We start from the raw sequence: 26875 nt of genomic DNA, 5'->3' as shown, positions 1-26875 counted from the left end.
CTTTTATCTTGGGAAGAACTCTTCTTAATTAGATTTGAGAGAAGAAAAGGTGAACAGTGCAAAAACAGTGTTTATGAGAGCTAAACGTTTAAACGTTTCTGAAGTATGTTATTTTAAGGTATCTCCCCTTGTTTTATTACAGAGAACTTTCAAGCCTTGCTAGTTAGACACCAACCTAGGACCTCTGTGTATAAATATGGAGACACATTCAAAACTAGAGCAAACAACATCTTCTGGAATTCTTCCAATAACTTCCTTACATACTTTTGTGTTAATGCAGCCATCTTACAGCCAAACTGCAAACACCTGTCTTAAATTCTCAGGAACTTGAACTCATAAGGAGTGGGCAGCCAAGATTTGAAACCCCAAATTTATGGCTTTCTTGAGTTATTCAGGGAGTGCTGCATGTACCAATGAACAGCATCACTCCTGATCTGCTTGAAAAGTTTAGTCAGGAATTCCTATTTCACGTGCTCTCACTGGCACAAACAATGTTTATTCATTTGTTCTCCCCGGCGGTCTCCTGCAACCTGCCTTTCTCTATGTTCACTCAGGGGAGGTATGCTATTAACTCAGGGGAGGCCTCCTCCATCTCCAGGCAGAAGCTTGACATCATTTAGATGAGGCCTTGCCCTTATTATTTATGGTTAAAACACTTTACATTGCAAAGCAGCATGATGGCTCCATCTAAAACCCCTTTGTAATATAAACTGCAGAGTCTGCATTTCAGAAGGGAAAACCTGAGTTGTTGAAAGTTACAGAACTAACCAGTGTCACCCGAAGAGTAGAAATACCCTCCAGGGACCTTTCCTGCACTTGAGTCTTCCTGATGTGGCCACCTCGATGCCTATGAGTGCGATCATGTCAAATACACTAGCTCACATTTATTGAACACATCTCTGTGCTAAGCAGCTTTACAATGCATTATTTCATTAATCCCCAATAGAGCTACAAGATTTGATATCTTATTTTTCTCATTTTAAAGATGAAGAAACTAAGGCACAGAGAGGTTAACTAACTTATCCAAGGTTACCCAGCCAGTAAGTGATAGAGCTGGATGTGAAGCCATGTAATTTGACTCTAAAGCCTGCACTCTGAACACCTACTACACTATACTGCCTCGCTAGCAAGTCCCTAAAGTGCACAGGCTCAAGGAAAACCACCTAGTGCCGTCATATATAGGAGGGTTCACTCTATTTCATTCCAGCTCTCCCTTTTCCTCCCTACCTGTATGATTATCTGAGATCAAGTACTATGGGGAAGGATGTTCATGATCCTACCCAAAAAAAGAACAAGAAGAGGGGTGAATATTCATTAGACAAAAGTAGCACTCACTCATGGGGACAAGAAAAATGCAAAATTTGAAGACTGAAGATTAAAATATATATGAAAACCAAATTTCAATTTTAAAAAGTGCTACGTGCTAACGTTTTTCTCAAAACAATAAAAGGAAAAGCAAACAAAACTCATTAGCTACATCTGATGTTCACTAAAACACTTTGCAACTTACCTGAGTGAAAAGTCATAAACCCCATATTTCTAGAGTACTTCCAATTTATTCTTTCTTCTGTTGGTGTGAAAGATAAAGTCCCTCCTGACAGCACAAGTGTTTGATAAATGGATGAACATCTTGCTGCTTCTTTTTCCAAAGCCAAGACTCCCCTTTACTAAGTTCTTATTTGACGTGGCAAAATGACCTTTCAGAAAAACTAGGAGGCTCTATACCAAAATATTAACACTGGTTATTTCTGCTGTGATGTTACAAATGATCTTTAGACTCTTTTCCTTGCTTATCCATTTTTTAAAATTTTCTACACTGAATATGTGTCATTTTTGTAATAAGGAAGAGAAACGAAGGTTTTTGTAAAGATTTGTAAAGACTTCTCAGTAAAGGAGTCCCTAATTCACCCTGCCGTCTCTTCATTGCTAAGGGAATAGTTTTTTTTCCAGTTTTATTGAGGTATAATTGACATAATTCACTGTATAAATTTAAGGTGTACAGCATAATGGTTTGACTTACATATACTGTGAAATGATAACCGCAAGAAGTTTAGTTAACATCTATCATCTCATATAGATACAATTAAAAAAGAAAAAGCAAAAAAAAAATGTGTTTCCTTGTGGTGAGAATTCTTAGGATTTACTCTCTTAACAACTTTCATGATTTTATATGGACACTATAAAGGACAGACTTTCAGACTCTGAAACGAATGATGAGGGCCTGAGGTGATGTATTCCCCCCCAGCATTTCTTATTTACACCTAGTCTGTACCGAAGCCCTCAAATGAGAGCATTTCCATTTTCCGGGAGACCTTTCCCCAGTATGATATCCACCCATCAGAAATATTCCAGAAATGCCCATCCTTACAGTGACAAATACATGAAATTCTAAGCAAATTACAGTATTTCTACAAAGGGAGCAAAGAGATTTTTAATCACTGTGTGTTCAATCTCACGTCGCTTTTCTTATTGTTCTTTCATTCATTGTGGCTCATAATGTACAGTAATACATTTTACATCTACTAAATGTGTTCTGGGTTGTTATATCACAGTTCAGAAGAATAGCTTTGGAAATCCTTTCGACTCCTTTATTTGAAAACTACATTTGTGGAATGGGGTAATTAAATTCCTATAGTTCGATATAACATTACCTCAGCTATTCTTCTTCATAAAAAATATTTCAACCATCTCTCTCTGCTTCTGCTAGAAATGGACTTACACCACAGATATTTCTGTTAATACAAGTCTAAGATTTTGAAAACCTAATTTATTGTAGTTAAACCAGCAAACTCCTTCTTTTGTACATCTTTATGGAAATTAAAATGACTGCACAAATCTTCTGTGCTTGAAGAATGCAATCCATCTTACTTTGATTAGAGAAAGTAAGGAGGATTCAATGTCAGGGCTTTTGAATCACAGGAAGAAGTTAGCTCTGGATGAGGATCCAGAGGATTTAGGGGCTTGAAATGATTTTGAAATTATTTAATCAACAATATAACGCCTTTAGTGCAGTTAGGATTTGAGGGGTGATGGTGAGATCGAGTAGTCTCATACGTGGGAATGATAATGGCACAGCACACAGCACAAAAGTATTTCATCTTACTTGCTCCTCATTCAGCATCAAGTGGTAGGAGAACATCTCCATTTTAAAGAAGACATTTGAAGCACAAATAAGGAAGGTAATTTGTCCCTGAGTACAAGATCAAGAAGTAACAAAGCTGGCACTCAGATCATCAAAATACAAGAGACAACAAGAGTTGGCAAGGATGCAGAGAAAAGAGAACCCTTGTGCACTACTGGTGGGAATGTAAATTATTGCAGCCACTCAGGAAAACAGTATGGAGGTTCCTCAAAAACTTGAAAACAGGGCTTCCCTGGTGGCGCAGTGGTTGGGAGTCCGCCTGCCGGTGCAGGGGACGTGGGTTCGTGCTCCGGTCCGGGAAGATCCCACATGCCGCAGAGCGGCTGGGCCCATGAGCCATGGCCGCCGAGCCTGCGTGTCCGGAGCCTGTGCTCCGTAACGGGAGAGGCCACAGCAGTGAGAGGCCCGCATACCGCAAAAAAAAAACACACAAAAAAACAAAAAAAAACCACTTGAAAACAGAACTAGCATATGATCCAACAATTCTACTTCTGGGTATATAACCAAAGGAAATAAAAACACTATTTCTAAGAGATATCTGCACTCCCATGTTTATTGCAGCATTATTCAAAATAGCTGAAATATGAAAATAACCTATGTGTCCATCAGTGGGTGAACGGATAAAAACCTGGTGTGTGTGTGTGTGTGTATGTATATATATATATATATATATATATATATATATATATATATATATATATGGAATATTATTCAGCCATGAGAAAGAAGGAAATCCTGCCATTTGCGACAACACAGATAGACCTTGAAGGTATTACACTAAGTAGAATAAGTCAGACAGAGAAAGACAAATACTGTTTGATATCACTTATATGTGGAATCTAAAAAAAGCTGAACTCGGACTTCCCTGGTTTTTTTTGCAGTACGCGCAGTGGTTAAGAATCTGCCTGCCAATGCAGGGGACATGGGTTCGAGCCCTGGTCCGGGAAAATCCCACAGGCCACGGAGCAACTAAGCCCGTGCGCCACAGCTACTGAGCCGGCGCTCTAGAACCCATGAGCCACAGCTACTGAGCCTGCGTGCTGCAACTATTGAAGCCCGCGTGCCTAGAGCCCGTGCTCCACAACAGAAGCCACCGCAGTAAGAAGCCCTTGCACCGCAACGAAGAATAGCCCCCGCTCTCTGCAACTAGAGAAAGCCCGTGCGCAGCAATAAAGACGCAACGCAGCCATGAATAAACAAAGAAATAAATAAATTTATAAAAAAAGCTGAACTCATACAAACACAAATTAGAATGGTGGTTACCAGAAGATGGGGGTTGGGGGGAAAGGGGAGATATTGGTCAAAGGACAGAAACCTCCAGTTAAAAGATAAATAAGTTCTGGGGAACTAACGTACAGCATGCTGACAATAGTTAATAACACTGTACTATATACTTGAAAGTTGCTGAAAGAGTAGATCTTAAATGTTCTCACCCCAAAAAAGAAATGGTAATTATATGAGGTGATTCAAGTGTTAGCTAACGCTATCGTGGTAGTCATTCTAAAATAGATAAATATATCAAATGAACGTATTGTACATCTTAAACTTAAATAAGTCAGTTATCTCTCAATAAAGCTAGAAAAAAAACAAAGCTGGCACTCAATCCCTGCTGGGCTCACTTCAGGTTCAGACCCCCTTCCTACCACATCACACCACACCATACCCCATACTCTCCATCAAAACATCCTACTAGCATCTTCATCAAGTTCTGAGACTCCAACTGCTGACTTGCAATGCTACTGTAAGGATAAAATCAAGTGGGCACAGAGCTTAGCACACAGAGAATGAACAGTTACCAAAGCAGCTCTATTTTTATGAGTTTCCAAATATCTAAAATAGGTTGTTGGGGGTCTTTTTTTTCATCTGCAGTATTATGATAGCTCTCTGAGGCCCCTAGGATACAGTTACAAATGATGAAGAAAGATTTGAGTTGCAAAAAATGTACAACTATTCCGGATTGCAAATAGATTTGTTTCTAAACATAGTGAGCAATGGAGAGCTCACTTTTTAATTCCAAATAACGGTGGTATTCTCATCATAATATCAATAGATGACAAACACCTGTAATGTCAACGATGAATACTGTAAGTGAAACATACAGCTAGAGCAAAATACCCTTAGCTCCAATATCAAAGATCTCAAAAGAGAGTATAGTCAGAAGGAAGTGTGGCCCTGGAGCACTCAGGTAGAAAAAGACCAAGGGAGGGGGTAGTGAAAACAATGACAAAGGACAGAAGTGAAGTTCTAAGGGGCTAGTTAAAGAAATATAGGGCTCCTTGCAAGGCAAGACCACTTTTCTATATGCACAGAAGACATAAAAGTGAAAGTAATGAGTTGGAATAGATATTATTAACTTTTAATTAAGTTACTCTTGCAAATAACACACAAACTCACCATCCACCCAAACATCTCAGTTAAGAATGTATAAACGTGCACTCCTTCCAGCTTTTTGTCAGCTTTGTCTCAAATGGTCCAAATAGCTGAACTAGTTCAAAGACGCTCCATGGAATAAATAAGCCTGGGGCTTATTTTGAGCTTTCTGTAGAGATACTAAAATGGTCTTTTTTTTTTTTTTTTTTTTTTTTGTGGTACGCAGGCCTCTCGCTGTTACGCCCTCTCCCGTTGCGGAGCACAGGCTCCGGACGCGCAGGCTCAGCAGCCATGGCTCACGGGCCCAGCCGCTCTGCGGCACGTGGGATCCTCCCGGACCGGGGCACGAACCCGTGTCCCCTGCATCGGCAGGCGGACTCTCAACCACTGCGCCACCAGGAAAGCCCTAAAATGGTTATTTTGAATGTCATCCATCTTCAGAAGGAAGTAGAGCTGGGCATAAGTCTTTTAAAAGCCGAAAGTTCCCCACCCCCAGCCAGGTAGGCAAGGTCATGAGAGACCGGGAAACAAGCTAAGGTCCTCCACAGACAGGAAAACATTAATTAGGAATTCATAAACTAAGGTTACCTTTACAATTATACTTCTAATGTGAATTATAGTCAATTGTTAGTTTAAGGCTGACTGTATATTTCATTACTGCTCTCAGCATGAAAAAAGTTCTGGTTATACCTGGAAATTCAAACACACTTGATTCATGGCCATCAAAAACCCCAAACAATGCAAACTTTTTACTTGGAACTAATAAATTATTTGCTTTGATAAAGTACAAACAGAACCCTATATTACTAATTTTTTGACAGCCCTTTCCCACAAAAAAATTAGCTGGTGATCAGGTCTCTGCTCACAGTGAATTTCACCCTTTCAAAAAACATTCTAGACTCGTATCTCTTAAACTGTGCTCCTTGGAATATTAATAGCTTGGGATGTTAATATGTCTTCCATAAAAAGAGACTTTGGCGACCATATAACGTACTTTCTTAATTTTCAAGTTCACATTTTAACGTTTCTAAAATGGAGCTTCTCACAAACAATGTCAAAAAATTTTGCTAGTTGAATCTTTTTCCCCTTTAAAAAAAAACTATTAAATTAATTTAATGGCATCTTAATATGGAGGGAACATGGTCAGTTTGTAAAAATAAAATTTTTATCACTTATACGATTCGCTCTGCACATTATCTTATTAAAGGGCCTGAAAATCCTATACTTTGAAAACAAAGCTGTTTACTTCACTTAACCCAGTTTTTCCCAAATATATTTGCCCATTGATCCCTTCTGGCATAAAGCTCATTGTAACATTTCATGAGACTAATGTTCTGGTAACACATTCTGGTTACTCCTTCATTACCCTCGGCCAAGACGCTTTGCTCATCAGCTTTACCAAGACCCAGTGACAGAAGCCCTTCATCAGGAAGTGAAGGTAAACATGTTCTGGGATTGACAGAACTGAATGGATAACCTAAAACTCTCTGCAGAGGGAAAATTCCAAATGGGCCAGAGGCCGATTTATTCTGCTTGGGAAACATCTGTGGTGTATTCCTACTGATTGCTTTCTCCAACAAATGATGCACAGCTTTGTCTGTTTCAAATGCCTTTATGATGTGACAAGTGAATAGACTGAATTGAAGCCATCTGCATCATAGGATGGCACACAGTGTTTGGTGAAAGGCATCCCTTTACATTTCCTAACATGTGGGGAAAGAGAAATCAATAATTTTCTAGGACTAGTTCCTAAATTTACCTGATCAGCAAGTTTCTGTTTGTGCATTCCTGTAAAATTGAATGATATAAGTCAGATGGCAAAATAGCAGGTGGCAGGAGAGTGTGAGAGCAGACACACGAAATGGAAGCAGTGACGTGGCACTCAGAGACACAAGGGTCCATTTTCAGGCCCAGAATAAGTCCTAAATAAACTCATGTCACACTGCACAATATTTACCTGGCAATACCATATTAGCTTAGTTTTTAGCAAAAGTATTGAATATGGAAATAAAGCTAAAAGCTTACCACATGCCTTTTTTTTTTTCTTTTTTTTTTTTGCGGTACACGGGCCTCTCACTGTTGTGGCCTCTCCCATTGCGGAGCACAGGCTCCGGACGCGCAGGCTCAGCGGCCATGGCTCACGGGCCCAGCCGCTCTGCGGCATGTGGGATCTTCCCGGACCGGGGCACGAACCCATGTCCCCTGCATCGGCAGGCGGACTCTCAACCACTGTGCCACCAGGGAAGCCCCACATGCCTTTTGAAAGACATACTCAAGCACTGTCTAACAGGTGCACCTGTAACGGTCACCCGCTTCTCTTGAACGAGGAGCATCAGCTTTACCTGGGATCTTATCAGAAATGCCAGATCTCAGGCCCCATTCCAGACCTACTTGGCCAGAATCTGACTCGTAACAAGATCCCTAGGTTATTTTATACACATTACCGTTTGAAAAACACTGGTCTAGGGAATATACCCTTTGTCTGACTTCCTATTTATATTGATTGAGGCCCAGATGCTGTTAATCTTATGAAGACTGATAAATTGCAAGTTATTTTTGTCCACTAGACATGCAAATGATTTCTGCCTGGTAGAAAAGATAACTTCAAGGTTACAGTTCTTTGCCCTGCAGAACATAAAACATTTTGCACCTTGTTCCAGGATTCTTTCTTCCAGTGACCAGATGGTCTGTCTCTCAAATTCTTCTTGGAGCTACATCTACCATCTTGCTTCTCCCTCATGACTGAGTTAAATAAACCTTTGACACATGCTCAGCATACATGTATGACAGTCATGCTTGTGACGGTTTAAAGCAAAACCAGTCACCTCTCAATAGCAATAAGATACTTATTTCTAATGAAGATGGTAATAGCCATCCTTTCTTGGGAAAAATAGTCAGTTGTCCAGTAAGCAGTCATTGAGAACCTCCGATATGATATAAAGATGAATCTAGCATGGGCTGGTCACTCAGCATGGTATAGTATCATGTATAATCTAACTTTAAATACAAGGGCTGGCAACTGAGAGCCTAGAGTTCTGGTTCAGCTTGCAAACATGATTTGCAGCCAAAGAACATTTTGTTTTATTTTCACTTTTGAATTTGAAGGCCTTTAGGTGTCATGTAATGTGTATTCTCTAGTTCTCCACAGGCTCCAGTACTCCTCGTTATCTTCTACCAGGCTATTTCACACATACTGGCTACCTGTCTGGCCCCTGAAGGCACTTACAATTACAGTCCTTAAGGAAGACACTCATCTATTAAATCCATGTAAGCCAGTACTACAGTGGGAAATGGCTGGTCTGGAAATTACAGCATGCGCTGTGCAACCTTTTTGGGGCATCCTTTTGCAGATCTATCATGCACAGAACCTGGACAGCTATGATGAGTATGAAAAGCGTGCAGCTGCCAAATCCAGCGGCCTTATTCATTATCCACCAGAGGGCAAATTATTTACGTGGATAACAATGCATTTCACATACAGTTACCAAGCATCATCATCAATTTCTTCAGATACAAAAGAGTTTCATCTAAACGGTTCTCAGGGAGTAGGCACCATGCCCACATAAAACAACAGAGATAGCTTCATTCTCAAAAATGAGCATTATTAAAATGTCAAAATAAATATCATGCAGAAATATAGCAAGAAGAGGCAGTGGGTATAGGCAATCACCTAGTCCCTCTGAAATCAGACCCAGAAGTTCAGAAGCAGCTTTGAACAAAACAAGACTTTGGCGGCGCCCATTATGTTTGGGGGAGGCTGTTTTCTGTCTTAGATGGATTGGTTGACAGCACATCACAGAAAGTTATTAAGTGTCTACTTTCACCAGGCATGACTTTCTTTTTCAAAAGTGCTTAAATTCACTAAACAAGGAAAAGCAGGCACTATACAAACAGAGTCATTAATAATATAAATCTCACCTAGAGTAAAAGAATAATATGGGCTGTCTCATTGTTCTGCATAAATAGTGATTTCTGTGGTTTTCCATTTGTCCCCTCTATGGATTTTTCTCCTTTGGTGCATCTCATCTCTCATTTTGTTCAAGTACTTTTTCAGGGGACTTAATGAACACAACTTGGAGGAAATCAGCTAATAATACCTCCATTTCTCATCTGGTCAGCCAAGAGGCCTCGCTAACCACCACGCTTCCCCTACCATTGGACCTTTTTACCCCTCCCAGTGAGGGCTTATCTCTTAATCTCTTAGTGCTTGCAATGGGGTCCTTAAATTGGTCTTCTAGCTTCAGTATATGGCTGGACAGTCCTTAATATGCATGCCATCCAGTAGGTTATTTATTCCTGGGTTTACTGTGAAACTGCCTGGCTGGAATCTGTGTTTTCTTTTCTTTTTTTTTTTTTTTTTTTGCGGTACGCGGGCCTCTCACTGTTGAGGCCTCTCCCGTTGCGGAGCACAGGCTCCGGATGCGCAGGCTCAGCAGCCATGGCTCACGGGCCCAGCCGCTCTGCGGCATGTGGGATCCTCCCGGACCAGGGCATGAACCCGTGTCCCCTGCATCAGCAGGCGGACTCTCAACCACTGCGCCACCAGGGAAGCCCTGTGTTTTCTTTTAAAACCAACTTCCAGCAGTTTTATATTCACTTTGTTTTTAACTGAGGACTGGGACGTGGTTCTAGAAGTCAATGGCAGCTACAGTATCATTTCAGAGAAAAACCTCCCTAGCTTCCTCACACTGAGCCCATCTTCCTCCATATTCTCCCCATCACATGGAAAAAGCTTTCCAAATTTCTCTTTGGTCTGCAAAACGCTTTTCCAAGTAAGTGGGCAGTCTATAACATTGGAAAATATTGGACCTGCAAGGCTTGTGAGAGACAGAAAATCAAAGAGAGCTGAGGTAGGGGCAACATGCAACATCAGGAAAAGAGAAATGAGCAGATCAGGCAAGACCTTGGTGAGGCACCACCCCCAGCCCGAACTTCTCCACTGCATTTAGAAGAGACTCAAAATCTTTTCAGTCTTTTGAAAGTTTACACTCTCTTTGGTATAAACTTTCAAAAGACTTAAAGTCAAAGCTACTATGAGGTTCCAGACATGTTGCCTCCCTTGGGAGACCCTCCATCCTCCCTAACCTGTCACCAATTATTTCTGTACAGAGAAGAACCTCTCTGCTGGTCCCTGCCCGATTCTGAGCCCCAGTCTCCAACAATGAACTCAGAATTCACACGCACTTAGAAGACTGACCTTAAATCCACTTCTCCTACATATCTGCTTATGGACGTAAATAAAAGTTAACACTGACTCTGGGTTTTCTGTATTTTTGTGTACTAGATCGTGAGTTCTTTGAAGTAAGTACAACTTCTTTGTCTTTTCCCTATTCCTACCTCATGGTACCTAGGATTCTTTAGCCACTTAAAGAATATCTGTTGACTTGAACTGGCTTGTACAGAAACGCAGGTACATTCTAGGCAAAGAACAACTGAAAAAGAGGACAAAAGAAAGTGAGAGAAACAAGATTAATGATCTAATGATCTCTAATAGATGGAAGTGGTTTTGGCTACCGGGGCTAGGGCAATCCATGGCCAGGGGCGTTGGAACCATACTAAAGAATATAAATTCCAAAAGAAAACTTACTCATTCTCCAAATTCACTGGCCCTAGTAAAACAGGTTTCAAGGTTCAATTATTAGTTTTATCTTGCAAGTGTAAAAATAGAAACAATAATGGCTCCCCAAAGATATCCATGTCTTACTCTCCAGAACTTGTGAATATGTCACCTTTGCAGACATGGACGTTGAATGAATACCTTTGAATTATCCAGGTAGACCCCACATCAGTCCTTAAAAGCAACGGTCAGGGGCTGCCCTGGTGGCGCAGTGGTTTAGAGTCCGCCTGCCAATGCAGGGGACACGGGTTCGTGCCCTGGTCTGGGAAGATCCCACATGCCGCGGAGCGGCTGGGCCCGTGAGCCGTGGCCGCTGAGCCTGCACGTCCAGAGCCTGTGCTCCACAATGGGAGAGGCCACAATAGTGAGAGGCCCGTGTACCGCAAAAAAAAAAAAAAAGCAATGGTCAGTGAGAGAGTGAGACAGATGTGACAATAGTAGGAAGGTCAGAGAGATGCAGCATTACTGTTCTGAAGATGGAGGAAGGGGGCCACAAGCCAAGGAATGCAGGCAGCCCTTAGCAGCTGGAAAAAACAAGGAAATAGATTCTCCCCCAGAGCTTCCAGAGCGGAACACAGTCCTGCTGACACCTTAATCTTAGCCCAGTGAGAAGTGTGTCAGACTTGTAACTTTATGAAACTGTAAGATAACAGATTTATATTGTTTTAAGTCAGGAGTAATTTGTTCATTGTAATGATAGAAAATGAACACAAAAGGCAATCCTTGGCTTCAGCATTGCCCTCTAAACTGGTGAACTGGCATTCCCTGTGTAGCCCCCAAACCAGAAAGATTTCTCATTCTAAATGAATAAGAAATGAATAAGAAATGAATTCTCTACTCTTCCTTTCCTCCTTCACTTGGCTGGCTTTTTCTCATCTTTCAAGACTCAGCACAAAGTTCCTCTCCTCTGACAAATCTTAGTTTTATCTATATAGACTATGAATTTCTGAAAAGTGAGGACCCTGTCATATTCTTTGTAAATGTTAGTTTGAATGATGCAATTAATCAATCATCATTTAATGAAAGGGACAATAAAACTGCTTTCTTTCTAAGAAAGAAATTAGATCACTCACTAGGATCTACCTACATTCACATCCATGAGGTTCTACCTCATTCCTTCTCCTCTCTTTGGACACATGGGCATGCACACACACACACACACACACACACACACACACACACACACACACACACACACACACACACACACACACAGCCTGGCAGGGTTGAATCCCAGTTTGTAGCTGTTCAGAATAAGACTAGTAAGCAAAACATTCATCTCTGATCAAGAGTATAAACTGTAGGGATCAAAGGCTGAAACCAGAACATTTCAAGAGAAATCTGAAAGGCACAGAAAAGTTCCAAAATGTGGAGTCTAAAGCCGGAGCTTAGGTTTGAGAATTAAATAACAGGACTTATGTTGTGGTGGTTTTAAAATACATCTACAAATATTTTGATGCTCCTTTCTCCAAACAGTGGAGACGAATTCTCCTCCCCTAGAGTATGGGCTGAAGTGAGTCCCTTCTAATGAATAAAATGTGGCTGATGTGATCAGCATATGATCAAGCCACAAAAGGCATTACAACTTCCTCCCTCAGTAACTATCTCTGTCTGACTGTCTCTTCCCTTCTCTTTCTTTCTCTCTGTCTCCGTCTCTGTCTCTCTCTCTTCTGAAGGAAGCCTGCTGCCAACAGCCACATGACTGAGCCATCTTGGGAGAACTTTCCCAAACTTGAAGACATCTATGGGCCCAGCCCACATCTTAACACCAACCACAGGAAAGTCCCTAAGCCAAAACCACTCAGCTAAGCTACTCCCAAATCTCCAAACACAGAAACTATGAGATAATAAATGTTTATTGTTTTAAGCCACTAAATTTTGGAATTACTTGTTACGCAGTAATAGCCAATATATGTGAGATACAATCCCTGGAGTACAGGTTACAGATTGGAAGCCTAGCTCCTAATTCAGTCTACAAATATATTTTCCTCAGCTTGTAATGATAGATTTCTTTTTAAGAGCCAACATTTTTTTTTTCCTTGCAGTACGTGGGCCTCTCACCGCTGCAGCCTCTCCCGCTGCGGAGCACAGGCTCCGGACACGCAGGCTCAGCGGCCATGGCTCACGGGCCTAGTTGTTCCGCGGCATGTGGGATCCTCCCGGACCGGGGCACGAACCCGTGTCCCCTGCATCGGCAGGTGGACCCTCAACCACTGCGCCACCAGGGAAGCCCAAGAGCCAACATTTTTAAATCATTAAATTTCGCTTAGAAATCTAGATTTCCAGCCTCTCTCAAAATTTTGGAGGTCCAGCCACACAAAGGCCCACATTCCCATCTGGCAGCCTCGTGCTGTAGAAGAGGCATGCTCTCCTGAGTCCACCGCAGGCCCCATTCAACCCTGCTCATCTCCACACTGACGCCAACAGCATGGCTTTTGCACTGCGATTTCTCTTTTAGTAGAAAAATATTTCTCAGTTCCTGTATCTCTATCAAAATTAGGAAACCAAAGGTATACTGAAAGGGCTTTGCATCTTAAGAAATCTAGGAGAACACTTGTTTCTTGGTGGGAGTGAAGAATATTCCTACATGCCTAATACGCCATCAGTGTGTGTCTGTGTCAAATACACACAATTTAGGATCCTATATTTTCTTCCTCCAGTACCTTTGCTCATTGAGGCTAACAGACTGGACCCTGTAGCTAAGTGAGCTTGCTAAACCTGCTCTTTCTTACTCGGGGCTCCTTGAAATGGGGCTAGGATGTGGCATATGAGCTTGCTAGAGCTGGCTCTTCAGCAGCTTAAAGGTAGCTGCCAACATGACACCTTTCCTCTCATACTGATTGTTTTGAGAAGAACCTTGCTGAGACCATAGTATCTATTAACTCTTTTTCTGGTTTTGCACTTTTAATAATTGTTTAGCATGAGCTGCTTATTGCTGGCTCAAATTGTGTCTGACCAAACCCATACTGACTAATCAGAAATAATCCTGAGTACAACCTCTACTTTACCATAAATGCATAATTTTCATTATTACAAATGTTTCTAGGAAATAAACGTTGAACTAGAACAAGAGTTGGCAAATTGCAGCACACAGACCAAATCTGGCCCACTGCCAGCTTTTATAAATAAAGTTTTATCAGAACACAGCCACACTTATTCATTTATGTACTGTCTGTGACTGCTTTTACACCACACTGGCTGAGCTAAGTAGTTATGACAGAGACCTCATGACCTGCAAGCCTCAAATATTTACAATCTAGCCAATCCCTGAATGAGAAGGATAAAATACAAAGATTTTGACAGTTAATAGGCCAAGAACACATTGTGCTTCAAAGGAACACACATGGGGAAAAGTAAAGACGCCATGCCCTCTCCAGAGTGTTTGCCTTATCACTCATAGTCAGTAACTCTAAAACTTTCTTTACCTTACGAATGGACATAAACAGAATGGGTTTTTAGGTTGAAAATGAACTCACTGTGGCTAGTTTCTGAACGTCTTCATCTGATGCTCCCAGAGATGCCAGGCCTATTTCTTGTGAAAACTGAGCAAACTTAGGATCCGCAAGTAGAGGGACATGTCCCAGGAGTTCGTGACATGTGTCTCTGAAAAGAAAAACATCACAGAGAAATGTTAGACAAGTTAAGCTATCACTGGCAGAACAAGACCTAAAATTCTAATTATAACCTTGCTACTGTAATTAATGTTACCAAATTTCACCAATCCTAAGATTTTTTATCAACTCTGAAATCCAGATACATCTTACAACCATGGCATCTTAAATTATGTGATATATAATATGTTAACAAAATAATAGTGACTACTATTTTCAAGAGCGTATCATATGCCAAACATGTGTTAAGTGTTTTATTACATGCACTGTCTCTTTGAATACTCAAGAGAAACTTGAATTAAAGTAACTTATTGGTGCAATATTCTATAGACCAGGGGTGTGCAAACTACAGCTGCAGGTCCAATCTGGCCTACTGCCTGTTTCTGTAAATAAAGTTTTATTGGAACACAGCCATGCCCGTTCATTAATGTATTGTCTATGGCTCCTTTTGCCTAAAACGGCAGAGTTGAGTAGTTGTGACTGAGACCATATGGCCCACAAAGCCTAAAACATTTACTAGTTGGACCTTTACTGAAAAAGTTTGCCAATTCTTGCTACAGATAATGATAAAGCCAAAACTTGAATCCAGCTTATCATGATTTCTAAACTCTTGTTCTCAACCCTTAAGTTACACTGCATCCCATGTTACACTTTGCAGGGCACTGGGAAACAGCAGAAGATCCTATTGTCATCAACAGATGTCTTTTCCCATGGACCATTTATCTGTCTATAACACAAGCAACTCTTTTGAGCCTTCCCACTGGAAGACCCTCCCAGTCCCCTGCTTTGACTAGCCTGAACTAGGTAATAATAGAAGTTTACATCCTCTCTCATTTGCCTGTGCTTTCACTTGGAGCCAGAGACCAGGCAAAGGCAGGTATGTGTCACCATGAAGCAAGGCGGATGCCTTCCTGAGTCATTGCCATGAATCACAAACCGTTTCCTGATACCAAGCTATCCTGGAATATATGACTGGAAATGAATCAAAAGGCAACAATATTTTATTTTCTTGACAAAAACTAATGAGCCAGGTAGTAACTGAAAGATGTTTCCTAATTTCACCTGAGTTCCTCGTAAGTGTATCACTTCAAATAGATGCTATAACATAAATGCCAGGTACTACCACCAATATCACAAGTATAAAGTAAGTTGGATGGTCATGAGGCTGAAGCAAGGGAATGGTGGTCAAGGGCAGACGATGGGTGCCAACATAAGACATATAGCATTACTTGGTCAAAAAGTTCTGTTCCCACAGCTCAAACCACATGCCCAACCCTGGCCAGCCACTTCCCAGACACATCAGGTTGAAAAAGCAGCCAAATGAATACGTGGACATGATACTGAAAGAAACTCCAAATTCATTCTCTATCAACTGTGTGCCAACAGCCTCCTTTTTGTACAGAAATTGAATTTGTGGAAAAGCATATGTGGTGGTTACTCTCCAGTCACACTCCTTAAGGTGGTGAATCAGACTCATTGGATTTTAGGGCATAAGGAGAATTTAAATGTTATCAGAGCCCTTCATTTTACCTATGAAGAAATTAAAGACAGAAGGAGGAAAAAAAGAAAGCTAACGTAGTGCCTTCCCTGGTGGCGCAGTGGTTAAGAATCCGCCTGCCAATGCAGGGGACATGGGTTCAAGCCCTGGTCCAAGAAGATCCCATGTGCCACGGAGCAACTAAGCCTGTGCGCCACAACTACTGAGCCTGCGCTCTAGAGCCTTCAAGCCACAGCTACTGAAGCCTGCATGCATAGAGCCCGTGCTCCGCAACAAGAGAAGCCACCGCTCGCTGCAACTAGAGAAAACCCGTGCACAGCAACGAAGACCCAACGCAGCCAAAAATAAATAAATTTATTAAAAAAGAAAGCTAACATATACTGAGCGTCTATTATGTGCTGGGTACTGGGCTAAATGTTTTCATATCCCATTAGTAATTTCATCTTCACTTACAAAGAAGTCTTATTACTCCCATTTGACAAATGGGGAAACTAACATTCAGTAAATTTAAGCATTTTTTTTCCAAGGACACACTGTTAATATGAGACAGACAAGATTTGAAATCAAATTCCTCTGACTCAAAGCTGTGCTCCTTCTGTTCTATTAACTTACAAGGCGGAGTAAACGAGAAGGGCTGGGCGGGGCACAGCTTCAGTTGTGGAGAACGTTTAACCAAGCTGGTTAGCACAGGTAAAAAATGCAGCCAGTGTGTCCTAAGTCTCTTTTCCTGCCACTCAGTCCTCAACCCTCCAGATTACCCGAGGAGCCATTTAAAAAATACCAATGGGCCTTCCCTGGTGGCGCAGTGGTTGGGGGTCCGCCTGCCGACACGGGGGACGTGGGTTCGTGCCCCGGTCCGGGGGGATCCCGTGTGCCGCGGAGCGGCTGGGCCCGTGAGCCATGGCCGCTGAGCCTGCAAGTCCGGAGCCTGTGCTCTGCAACAGGAGAGGCCACAACAGTGAGAGGCCCGCATACCGCAAAAAACAAAAAAACAAAAACAACAATGACTGGGCGCTACGTAAGAGCAATGCAGTCAGACTCTCTGGGACAGGCCTGAGCAGGTATAAGACACAGGCAGGGTGGAGACCCTCTGTCGTAACAGAAGATGCTCGGAACACCCTGAACAGGCTTCAAGCAACTAGTACTTAAAACTAAAGCTAAATGTGATTATGTAATTTTGAGCTGCCCAAATTTAATGCCATTAAAATTACATCATACAAACATACATACATACTGAGGAACAACGAAAGGTGGTAAGGAAAGCTCACTAGGTAGCAAGTTACTCCTCCACATGCACTTGACTCAGTTAGCGATCAGTTAAAGGTGTTTGATTCAGCATACTTCTATGCTGAGAGTGGACCCTGCAGACGCACTCCTGTGATCAGTTTTTTAAAGGTCATGCAGTCTGCACCAATGTTGGAATTGAGAGGCCCACCATGGATAAATCTGAGTACCCCCACTGTAGCTTATGATGTAAGTACTAAAACAGTCCTACTGAACCAGGCAGAAAATATGACAACAATAATTTCAAAATTAGACCAGATGTCAAACTCCAGGGAAATACTAAAGATGGTGAGTATTATCTCATGGTATGAATAAATAAATTAAACAGTAGCTAAAAGAACAACTATTGTGGCCAACAGGTATTGAATGCTTCCGATGGGCCAGGCACAGTGCTGGGTGCTTCCCAGTGTGAGAATGGGACAGGTCATGGTTACAGTGGTGGATTCTTGTTGCAAAACTGGGTTTACTCTTGAGCTTGTTAAATACTTGAAGAAGACAATCTTCTACCTGCCTAAGTACCAATGGAGTCCAAAGGCTTATAGGTAGAAGGGAAAGTGAAAAGTTGGCAGTTAAAAAAGGAAAGAAGAAGGAAAATACGAGAGATCCAAAGACTTGGAGTCAATTCTTTGTGGTAGAAAAGGAGCTATCACCTGAAATTTAAGTTAAGGTGTAATTATCAGAAACCTATAGCCCACAGCCAACTTAAGAACCTTTAATAGCATTACAAGGTAATCCAACCATACACAGAAGAGAAAGTATAAATTTGAAAGAAAAAAATCATACAACACAGCAGAATAAGTTATACTGTTTCATTAAGAATGAAAGCCTGAAGCAAGAATTCTAACAGAATTACTAATGGAATGCTCGGGATGCCTTTGCCCTGTTCTAAGTAGAAATGATTGCGCTACTTTGTACCTTCTTCTCCGCTCTGTCTCCACGTAGAGACCCTAAGAAGGAACTGCTGTTCAGATCTCTGAGCAAGTAGAGATGCAGTTCCTACAGGAACCCCACTTCTCACTGAATCAAGGCTCAAGCACCTATATTTCAAGATCATAAATAACGTTATTATTGTTTATGACTTTGGTGGAACATTCTCAGAAATAAACACTGGGTTGTTCTCATCCCAGTGTCTTTGGCTAAGACACGTGGTATAGACAAAGGAAACTGAAGTCCCTGGAAACTCTTCAGACAACAAAGAAAGATGTTTAATGTTGCTAATTAAAGCAATTAATTAACTTTGAAAAGTTGACATTTTTTTTAGTTTCTTTGAGACCAAAGGACTTGGAAGCTGGGGTGACTAGCTTTCAGGGGCTGAAAGAGATTCCAGACTGTTGGGAATCTGCAGGAGAAGCCTGAGCCTCCTCTTCAAACTTTGTATCAATTAATTTCCGTGGGACTGAAGTCATGCTGTCTCACACCCGCTTCACAAAGTGCAACAGCTATTATGTCCTGTCTGTAAAGTAGTTCACGATCCCTATGCTGGTGTTTCATCCACAGCTGGAACCCTGAATATCTAATTATGAACAGGTTTCCGATGTGAGTCCACAACTACTGCCTCGTCTCACCAGATCTCTCTTAAAAGATTCAATTATTTGGCCATAATTGCACCTGTCAGCACACGCTGCCTCCAATCTCCATCCACAACGGCAAACTTTTCTCTTTTTAACTCACATCCCTTTGATGCATTTTCGCCTGAATAATGCTTCTCAGAGCCCTTTTCACAGAAGCACTGTGTTCACTGGAAATGTAGGACCTTTCAAAACTGTTAACACTGTAAAACATCATGTCTCCTTTTGAAAAAAAAAAAATAGAAAGAAAGAAAAAGAAAAGCTAGAGCTGATATCAGACACTAAACTTTTTGCTGCTCTAAATTGGAATCTTCTCTGATAAGCCCTGTTAGGAGGATTCTAAAGCTTACAAAGGGACCTGGGCAAAATGCCTCCAGGGAATTCTTAAATCATTCTAAGGAAGCTGCAATCACTTTGCTGCTGGGAAAAGAAGGGTCCTAGTTGTTAAGTTCAAATTCAAAATGGGTCTGGCATTCTTCTCCTCTTATCAGTTTTCAAAGCTGACTCATCCGTGTTGAACAACTTTTTATTTTTGCTGTAAATTAAAGCTTTTAAGAAGCAGTGAGTGGGCATGCAGCCTTTGCTTCCCATCCCAAATCAGCACATCTGTCTTTGAAACCCTATTGCTATAGGTTTTGTTTGTTCTAAATAACAGGGAAGCCAACACTTTAGCTAAATCATGAAGAGAGGAAAAGGAAGATGGGGTTGGGGGATGGGGGGGTGGAGGTTGCACTGATGAAAAGAAGCTGGAGGAGGACCTGGAAGCCAAAATAGGGTATTTTTTCAGCTTTCACGCAACCTTTGGTGGGCAAGTGCGAGTAATCTGGGATAACACACTGGGATGCATTGAAAAGGGGGTGACTTGGTTTGTTTTCACTTCACTGAGGAGATAATAACGGGAACTAATTTGGTACTGAGGCAATTGTTTTCAGTGCTTGTTTTAGAGCCATATACAGAGTTTCTTTAGATTTAAAATAGCATACTGTAAAATCTGGCCCATAAGATAAGGTTTTAGGCAGTTCTGAGGGTCACTCCGCCTTGTGTCCCTGTCAGGTTATAGATAAATACATATGTGGCCCTCTTTTTATGAAGCCAAGCACCTGGATATTGCCCTGGTGGAAATCTTCTTTCTTTTTTCCCCCTAGGAATCATAAGGAAGGCCATCAATGCTACTCTTCTTCAGTACAACTCTATTAAGACTAGCAGAAGATATTACACTTATTTTTTTTTGGAATTTAGTTCAAGAAGCATTTTTGTGTACCTGTTACATACCAAGTGCTATGTTAGGAACTGAGACTTAAAAGTAAATAAGACATAATCCTAGAATAACCCTTAGCAAAAGTTACCTCATGGTTCCATAAAAGAGCAAACAGCAAGTACTAACTTTCCTGATCTAGTGAAAGAAATAGTTTCCAGTTCTTACAAATACCACAAAAGGGCTTCAAGGGAAACTGTCCATAGGTCTCCAGTTCCCCTTCATCTCAGATATTTCTTATCTCTTGAATAAATAAGAGATTTTTTAACTCTTTCCCCGTGTGCTCCCCGTCCCCAAATTTTCACTAGATATTAAGGAGGTAATATCACATAAGGGTTATAAGAACTGTATATAGTCAGGAGTCAGCCCTAAGTCCATGTTGCACATTCCTGTGTAGGCAAGTTACTTCGCGCAGTGATGTGCAATAGGGCTTCCTGCAATGATGGAAATATTCTGTATCTGCATCGTCCAGTATGGTAAGCCACTTGGTTCAGGTGATTATTGAACATCTTAAATGTGACCAGCACTACTCAGGAACTAAATTTATGGTTTTATTTCATTTTACTTAATACATTTAAATAGTCACATCTCTACCATATTGGACAGCACGGATGTATTGTTTTTTCGTCTGTAAACTGGAGATTATAAGGGTCCTTATCTCATGGAGTTCTTAAACAGTATCGTAAGGTAATGCATTAGAAACATAAATTCCCAACAAGTTAGGTATTATCACACATTAAATTATACTTACACCTAAGTCTATTGTACTTCAGTAGGTTTTGCCCTTTTGGAAGATATTTTATCACTTCAATAAGCAGCAGTAAGTTTCTCCAGGACACAGGTCATGCCATGTTCATCTCTGGGTTCCTGGTGCCTAGGAAAGCCTGGCACGTAACAGATGTTCAGTAACTGCTTTCTGAACTCAACAGAATCAAACAGAGATGGTGGGGTTCTACTGTACCATACAGAGGTGAATCTAAAGGAATCCCAAGCATAGTTTTCCTAATTGCCAGTGTAGCATAAGGGCTTGGACTAGATCTTGGTTTTGGTATTTTCTAGTTGTGTGTCCATAGGGAAATGACCTGACTTCACTGATCTTTGGAATTGCCATCTGTAAAATGGGGACAATCCTGCCTACCTCGTAGCCATGAGTGGAATGACGTCAGCCGAACATGTGGGAAATGTCAGAAAGGACATTTTTCCTTCTCTCCTGTGGTGGCTTCTCTGCCTGTCAATAGATATAATTCTCGACATGGTGGTGAAGAGGTACAGCCAGTGGTTACCTCTTCCTTGCCTAAAATTCAGTCACTTTGAATTTCTTCTGAACTTGCAATTTTAAAAAGCAAATATTCCTAAAATAATTTTTTTCCCAGGTCACCTCCGTCTTCCACACCTGAAAGTACCTAAGTGAGCTTCTCCCTGAGGACATGGCACTGAGGGACTATGAACTGTGACTCAGGTGTGGATGCTTACGAGTGCTAATTTTGGGTTACAGGCACCACACAAGGAAGGCAAACCTTGGCGAGGGTGGAGCGGTGGGGGAAAAAAGGGATCCTGCTTTGAGTCTGCTAAAATATATACATACACAAGCTGAAAGCTGTATCCCAAGTCACTACCATTACAGCCTAAGAGAACAACAGGGCTCTAGCAGGCACTTAGGTACAAATTTGGTTTCAAAATGCACAGGTTTTAAATAATGTATAGGGTTGTGTGTGTGTGTGTGGGGGGGGGCGGTTTTTATAGAATGTCTATTGTTAGAGTGCTCGGAGCTTTGGAGACAAAAGGCTCCCATAAAAAGTCCTAGGGGTTATTTCTGCTTTGAGGCACCTCACAAAACTAGACACAGTATTATGATTGAAAACTTGGGAGTCCAGGTCTAGGAACGTGGGCCTTGTAACTAAGGATGCTCTGGAATGTTACAAGGCACCTCAGCCTCCACGTGAATTTAAGAGGTGGCAAGGAAGAGTAAACCTATTTGGTATTTATATAAAGCCTTTTTCTCTGCAAAGATCAAAGCATTATTTCATCAGCCCTCACACAGGGAGGTTAAGTGGCTTACCAACAGTCTCACTGAGAGCTGATAATGGGGCCTGGAGTTTGGGCATGTGGTCCATAGGGCCTTCTGCCTGAGGATGCAGACAGAAGGATGCATCACTGCTCTGTAGCGAGGCACTTTCCCCTTCTTTTTCCCAGTGAAATAAAAGATGCCTCCTCTAGGGCTTCCCTGGTGGTGCAGTGGTTGGAGGTCCGCCTGCCGGTGCAGGGGACGCGGGTTCGTGCCCCGGTCTGGGGGGATCCCACATGCCGCAGAGCGACTAGGCCCGTGGGCCATGGCCGCTGAGCCTACGCGTCCGGAGCCTGCGCTCCGGAGCCTGTGCTCCGCAACGGGAGGGGCCGTGGCCGGTGAGGGGCCCACGAAAAACAAAAACAAACAAACAAACAAAAAGATGCCTCCTCTTGATAAAGGGGCAGACTAATGGTGGCCCTGTGAAGATCAAAGGAGAGAGTGGGCTTCTAACAAAGGCTGGTAGTTGGACCGAACGCTGGATGGGACAGCACAGCACTAGACCATCCAATAAGCACATCCAGTACTTAGGGTGGTGGCAAAGCAGGGCCACCAAATTCAAGAAAGAAAGTGTCACTCTCAACTATCTTACATAAGATTTATAATTGGAAAAGCAAGAAAGAAGCTATTCAACTTCAGCACATATACAAGTTTGAGTTTTCCTCTATAGTGTTACTTTTGAATATAGAAGAGTGGTTAACCCAAAAGATGCTGGCACTGCTCCCTGAGTTCAAATCCCGACTCCCCTATTTACCAGCTGTGAGACCTTGAGCAAGTTAGTTAAACGTTCTGTGTCTCAATTCCCTCATCCATAAATTCAGAATAATAACAGTAACTCACAAGCCAGAGGGTTGTTGCGATTATTGAGTTCATCCACATACAACACTTAAAATAGCGCCTGCACATATTGATATATACATGCTGGCTATCAGTAGTAAAAAATATATTCTTATTGCTTCTGCTGCTGTTGTTGTTGTTGAACTTATCTATGCTGGAGAATGGAAGGGGTGAAAATATTCTCGGCTTAGGGCCTCTAACGTCTTAACTGACCCTGGGTGTAGCCCAAACCAAGTTTCTCCCGAGGGAGACGATGGCTGCTAAGCTTGGAGTGTGAGCTCCAGGTTAAAACTCAGGAAAGGGAGGCCAGGTGGGATCAGCTTCCTGAGAACATGCCATTTTCTAAGAATCGCTGGTACGATGCTGCTCTGCTCTCCTGAACAGCAAAATGATGATAGAACCGTGGAGGAAGCCAGCTGGCTGGGCAGGAAGCTCGGCGCTGTGCTTGGCAGGGATGAGGGTGATCTGTGGGAAAGAGCAAGTTTAAGCTAAACCAGAGCTCATACGAATGAAGGTGAAACTCTATAAAGCTCTGGCTTATCTTCCTGGCTCTTCAGTAAGACCTTGCCCAGATGTGACTTTAGCAAGGCCCAATATTAAAAACACCCATCACGGTCAGGGCTTAAATCAGACAAGTTCACAGACCCAGAATCCCTCAGACGGCAGCAAGGAGGGAAAGTCGCAAAAGGAAAGGTCCTATCTTCCCTCTCATGACAGACCTAGTGAAAGGCATCTCTTCGATCAAGAGAGGGGCAGTCAATGTTTCTTATAAATTTGAAAGCCTGTGTCTTCACCTGCTGGTATTGTTATTTAACAGATAATGTCAGGATTAATGACTGAGTCACAGGAAAAGGAAATGAATGACATCTGCCAGTTTTAGAGCGGGTTCTGTTCTAATAAGCAAGGGCTAAGCATCAAATTCACTTGCTTAGCTTAGAAATAGATGAAAACTAAATTTAGAAATAATTCACTTTTATTTTTCTTGTAAAAGTGGAACACAGCAGCAATGATAAGAAAAATCACCTGACTGTAAAACCTTTTTTAAACTTTAGAACAGTTATAGTTAAAAATAACATTAATTGCCCCTAAAGTGTCCAACTATGACAAGAAAGATTTTCCTTAACGCAGATGCATTTAGTTGCATTATGGCAGTAAACACTGCAGTATGAGTTAACGGTGACATGACTTTTTTCCTAGTGGTGAAAGTTTGCTCTCTGATTTGAAAAGTGACACAGTGGGAAAGAGCAGAAGAAGACAGATCTGCATCAGTCTGTACTGAATCATCAATCATCCCAATGCTGCCCTGAATCCGAAACTCCCTGACTGAATAAGCTTATGCTATGCCGTCCAAAGGATATTTCTGTTACTAGTGTATTAAGCACAATATCTGAAAAACAAAACAGAAAGCATATTTTTTAATGTTTTCATTAAAACATTTTTTAAAGGGATTTCTGGTGCAAAACAGCACTATTACTTTGGCGATAGCTCTACTGGAAAGACAGATATTGTACTGGCTTGACCTCCAAGAACTGATGTTGAAGAACATATGTTTATATTGAAAATGCCTCGTTGCTTCTCCCTGAGCAGAGGACAAGGGGTGAGAGGGTTGTGCTATGGATGTGTGTTTCAACACTGCTCTGGGCAATGTTTTATGTTCCAAAGGTACAGAACCTTGAGGCATCTGGCCACCTCTGGTCTTCATCCAGAAATCTAGATGGGATGGGTGGGTTTGGCCTATACTGGAGAGAGCAAGACTGGATTATAATACCTTAGAAAATAGGACCTTCTTGCCTTACCCGCCTTCATTTCCAAGACCTCTGTCAGTCCACACAGCTTCTGAAGAAAAGCATGAGATTTGGCCCCAGGAAAATATGGTTTGATTAAACCGTATTTCTTATTAAAGAGCTCTGCATTTCTAAGATACCACTGGCTGTCAGGACTACAGATAAAATTGAAAGTCATATACACAAGTACATGTGCACATGCAAATTCCGTGAGCAAGTATTTAACATCCACCTTGCACAAAACACATTCAAGAAGTCTGTTGAAACTGTGAAGAATAGAGACCACAGATCCCCTAGAAGGAAGTGTCCAGGGAGGAAAAGCCAAATGAACTAAAGAGGAACTGGGGGTGGGCAGGTAGGATGCATATGACAGCTGAAAATCCAAAGCGCCCTCTGAACACCAGAAGGCTGACATCAGAGACGAGACCAGGCCAGACAAGACCAAGGAGTGAGGGAAAGATACCTCCCTCCAACTCTCTTCTCCCTGCAGTGTGCCCAAGACCAGTTTAGGAAACACACTGGATCTCCACCGCCCCTCTCCAGCAAGAATCTTCTAGAGGCAAATCCAGAGATGCTCCTACCACTGTTCTGGTGCACTGTCCTCCCCCTCACTTCAGACATGCACAGCACACCCACACACAGGACAGTCCTGCAGGGACCTGCACCACTGCTTGCCAATTTCAGAGCGTATCTTCTTGATGTCACATTTAAGAAGTTCAAATATAACTCAGAACACATCACAGACTGACACTGTTTTTTAAGAGAGGGCAATGAGCTTTGCTACCGTTAAGGTGAGACTATACTCAGGGTTTGTTACCCAAAGGGGGAAAATGTCTTCTTAGCACCATGTGAAGTGCAGTTGGGTCTCTCTCTTTTTCAGCCCCTGCCCCTGCCCCTGCCCCTGCCTCTCTCTCTCTCTCTCTCTCTCTCTCATTTTCATAAGGGGGAGGTGTGGACAAGCTTCACATTTCCTTTCCCTCCTCTCCTTCAGCTTCACAGTGAACAACCACTTTTTTCTTTTGAAATGATCTTCATTCCCAAAGCAAAACAGATGAGCAAAACAGGTTGCCCCTCCTGGGTGTGATTTATTCTGGTCCAAGTGACCTATCCTCACAGCCTCAACTGGTGTCTAAAATCCCACCATTAATGGTTCATGACTTTGCCTGAAGACACTGAATATATAAAAATGCCTCATTGATGGAGGGGTTTCCAGCAGCAGTTCTTGAAATCAAAGCAGAGCTGCAGGAAGCAGTGGAGGGGCTGCAGCCCTGCAGATGGAGGTGCTACCACCACACAGGGTGCAGCCGGGACTTCCCCTGTTCCCTTCACTCCACAGATCTCAGACTGAGCCTGGGACTCTGTGCATGTCTCAAAACCTGGCACCTTCTGGTGGCAGTGGCATTCACGGCTTCAGCCCACAGTGGACTCAGTTTTTACTTTATATGCCAGGTTCGGGGATCCACTCCAACCTCAGTCTGGATCTTCTTGTTCCCGTATTGCCTTTGCCAGCTGGCCTTGAGTTAATCACATTCTGATGAAGGAGACTGACACATGAACAAATAATTACCATGCAGTGTTGTAAGTGTTAAAATACAAGTAAGGAAAAGTACTACAGGAATATCTAGCTCTGCCTGGGAAAGTCTTCACAGAAAAGGTTGCTACTGAGCTGTAATCCTGAGAATTAAAATGATTTCACAAGAGTCATTCCAGGCCAAATGAACCACCTGCGCTGGCTCATGCCTGTGCAAAGGCATGAACCAACAGGCTCATGGGGATGGTGAGAAGTCCAGTATGGCTGGAGCATAAGGTTTTGGAGGGGGTAGAAAGAGAGACAGAAGATGTGA

The 26875-nt window shown here is 42.1% G+C and overlaps 1 protein-coding gene across 2 annotated transcripts in view; it reads right to left on the bottom strand.

The window, feature by feature from the left end:
* The window catches only part of TPH2 (tryptophan hydroxylase 2), a 107233-nt gene that overhangs the window by 24161 nt on the left and 56197 nt on the right, over positions 1–26875 (bottom strand). For both annotated transcript variants that reach the window (XM_067697354.1, XM_067697355.1), the window contains exon 9: positions 14606–14732. In XM_067697354.1, coding sequence (XP_067553455.1) covers positions 14606–14732 — 127 coding nt within the window. The remainder of the gene's footprint in view (positions 1–14605; positions 14733–26875) is intronic.

Source organism: Pseudorca crassidens, chromosome 11 (assembly GCF_039906515.1).
Source record: "Pseudorca crassidens isolate mPseCra1 chromosome 11, mPseCra1.hap1, whole genome shotgun sequence".
NCBI lineage: Eukaryota > Metazoa > Chordata > Mammalia > Artiodactyla > Delphinidae > Pseudorca > Pseudorca crassidens.
Note: the sequence above shows the minus strand (reverse complement) of the source record. Positions and strands in the feature narration are given on the sequence as shown.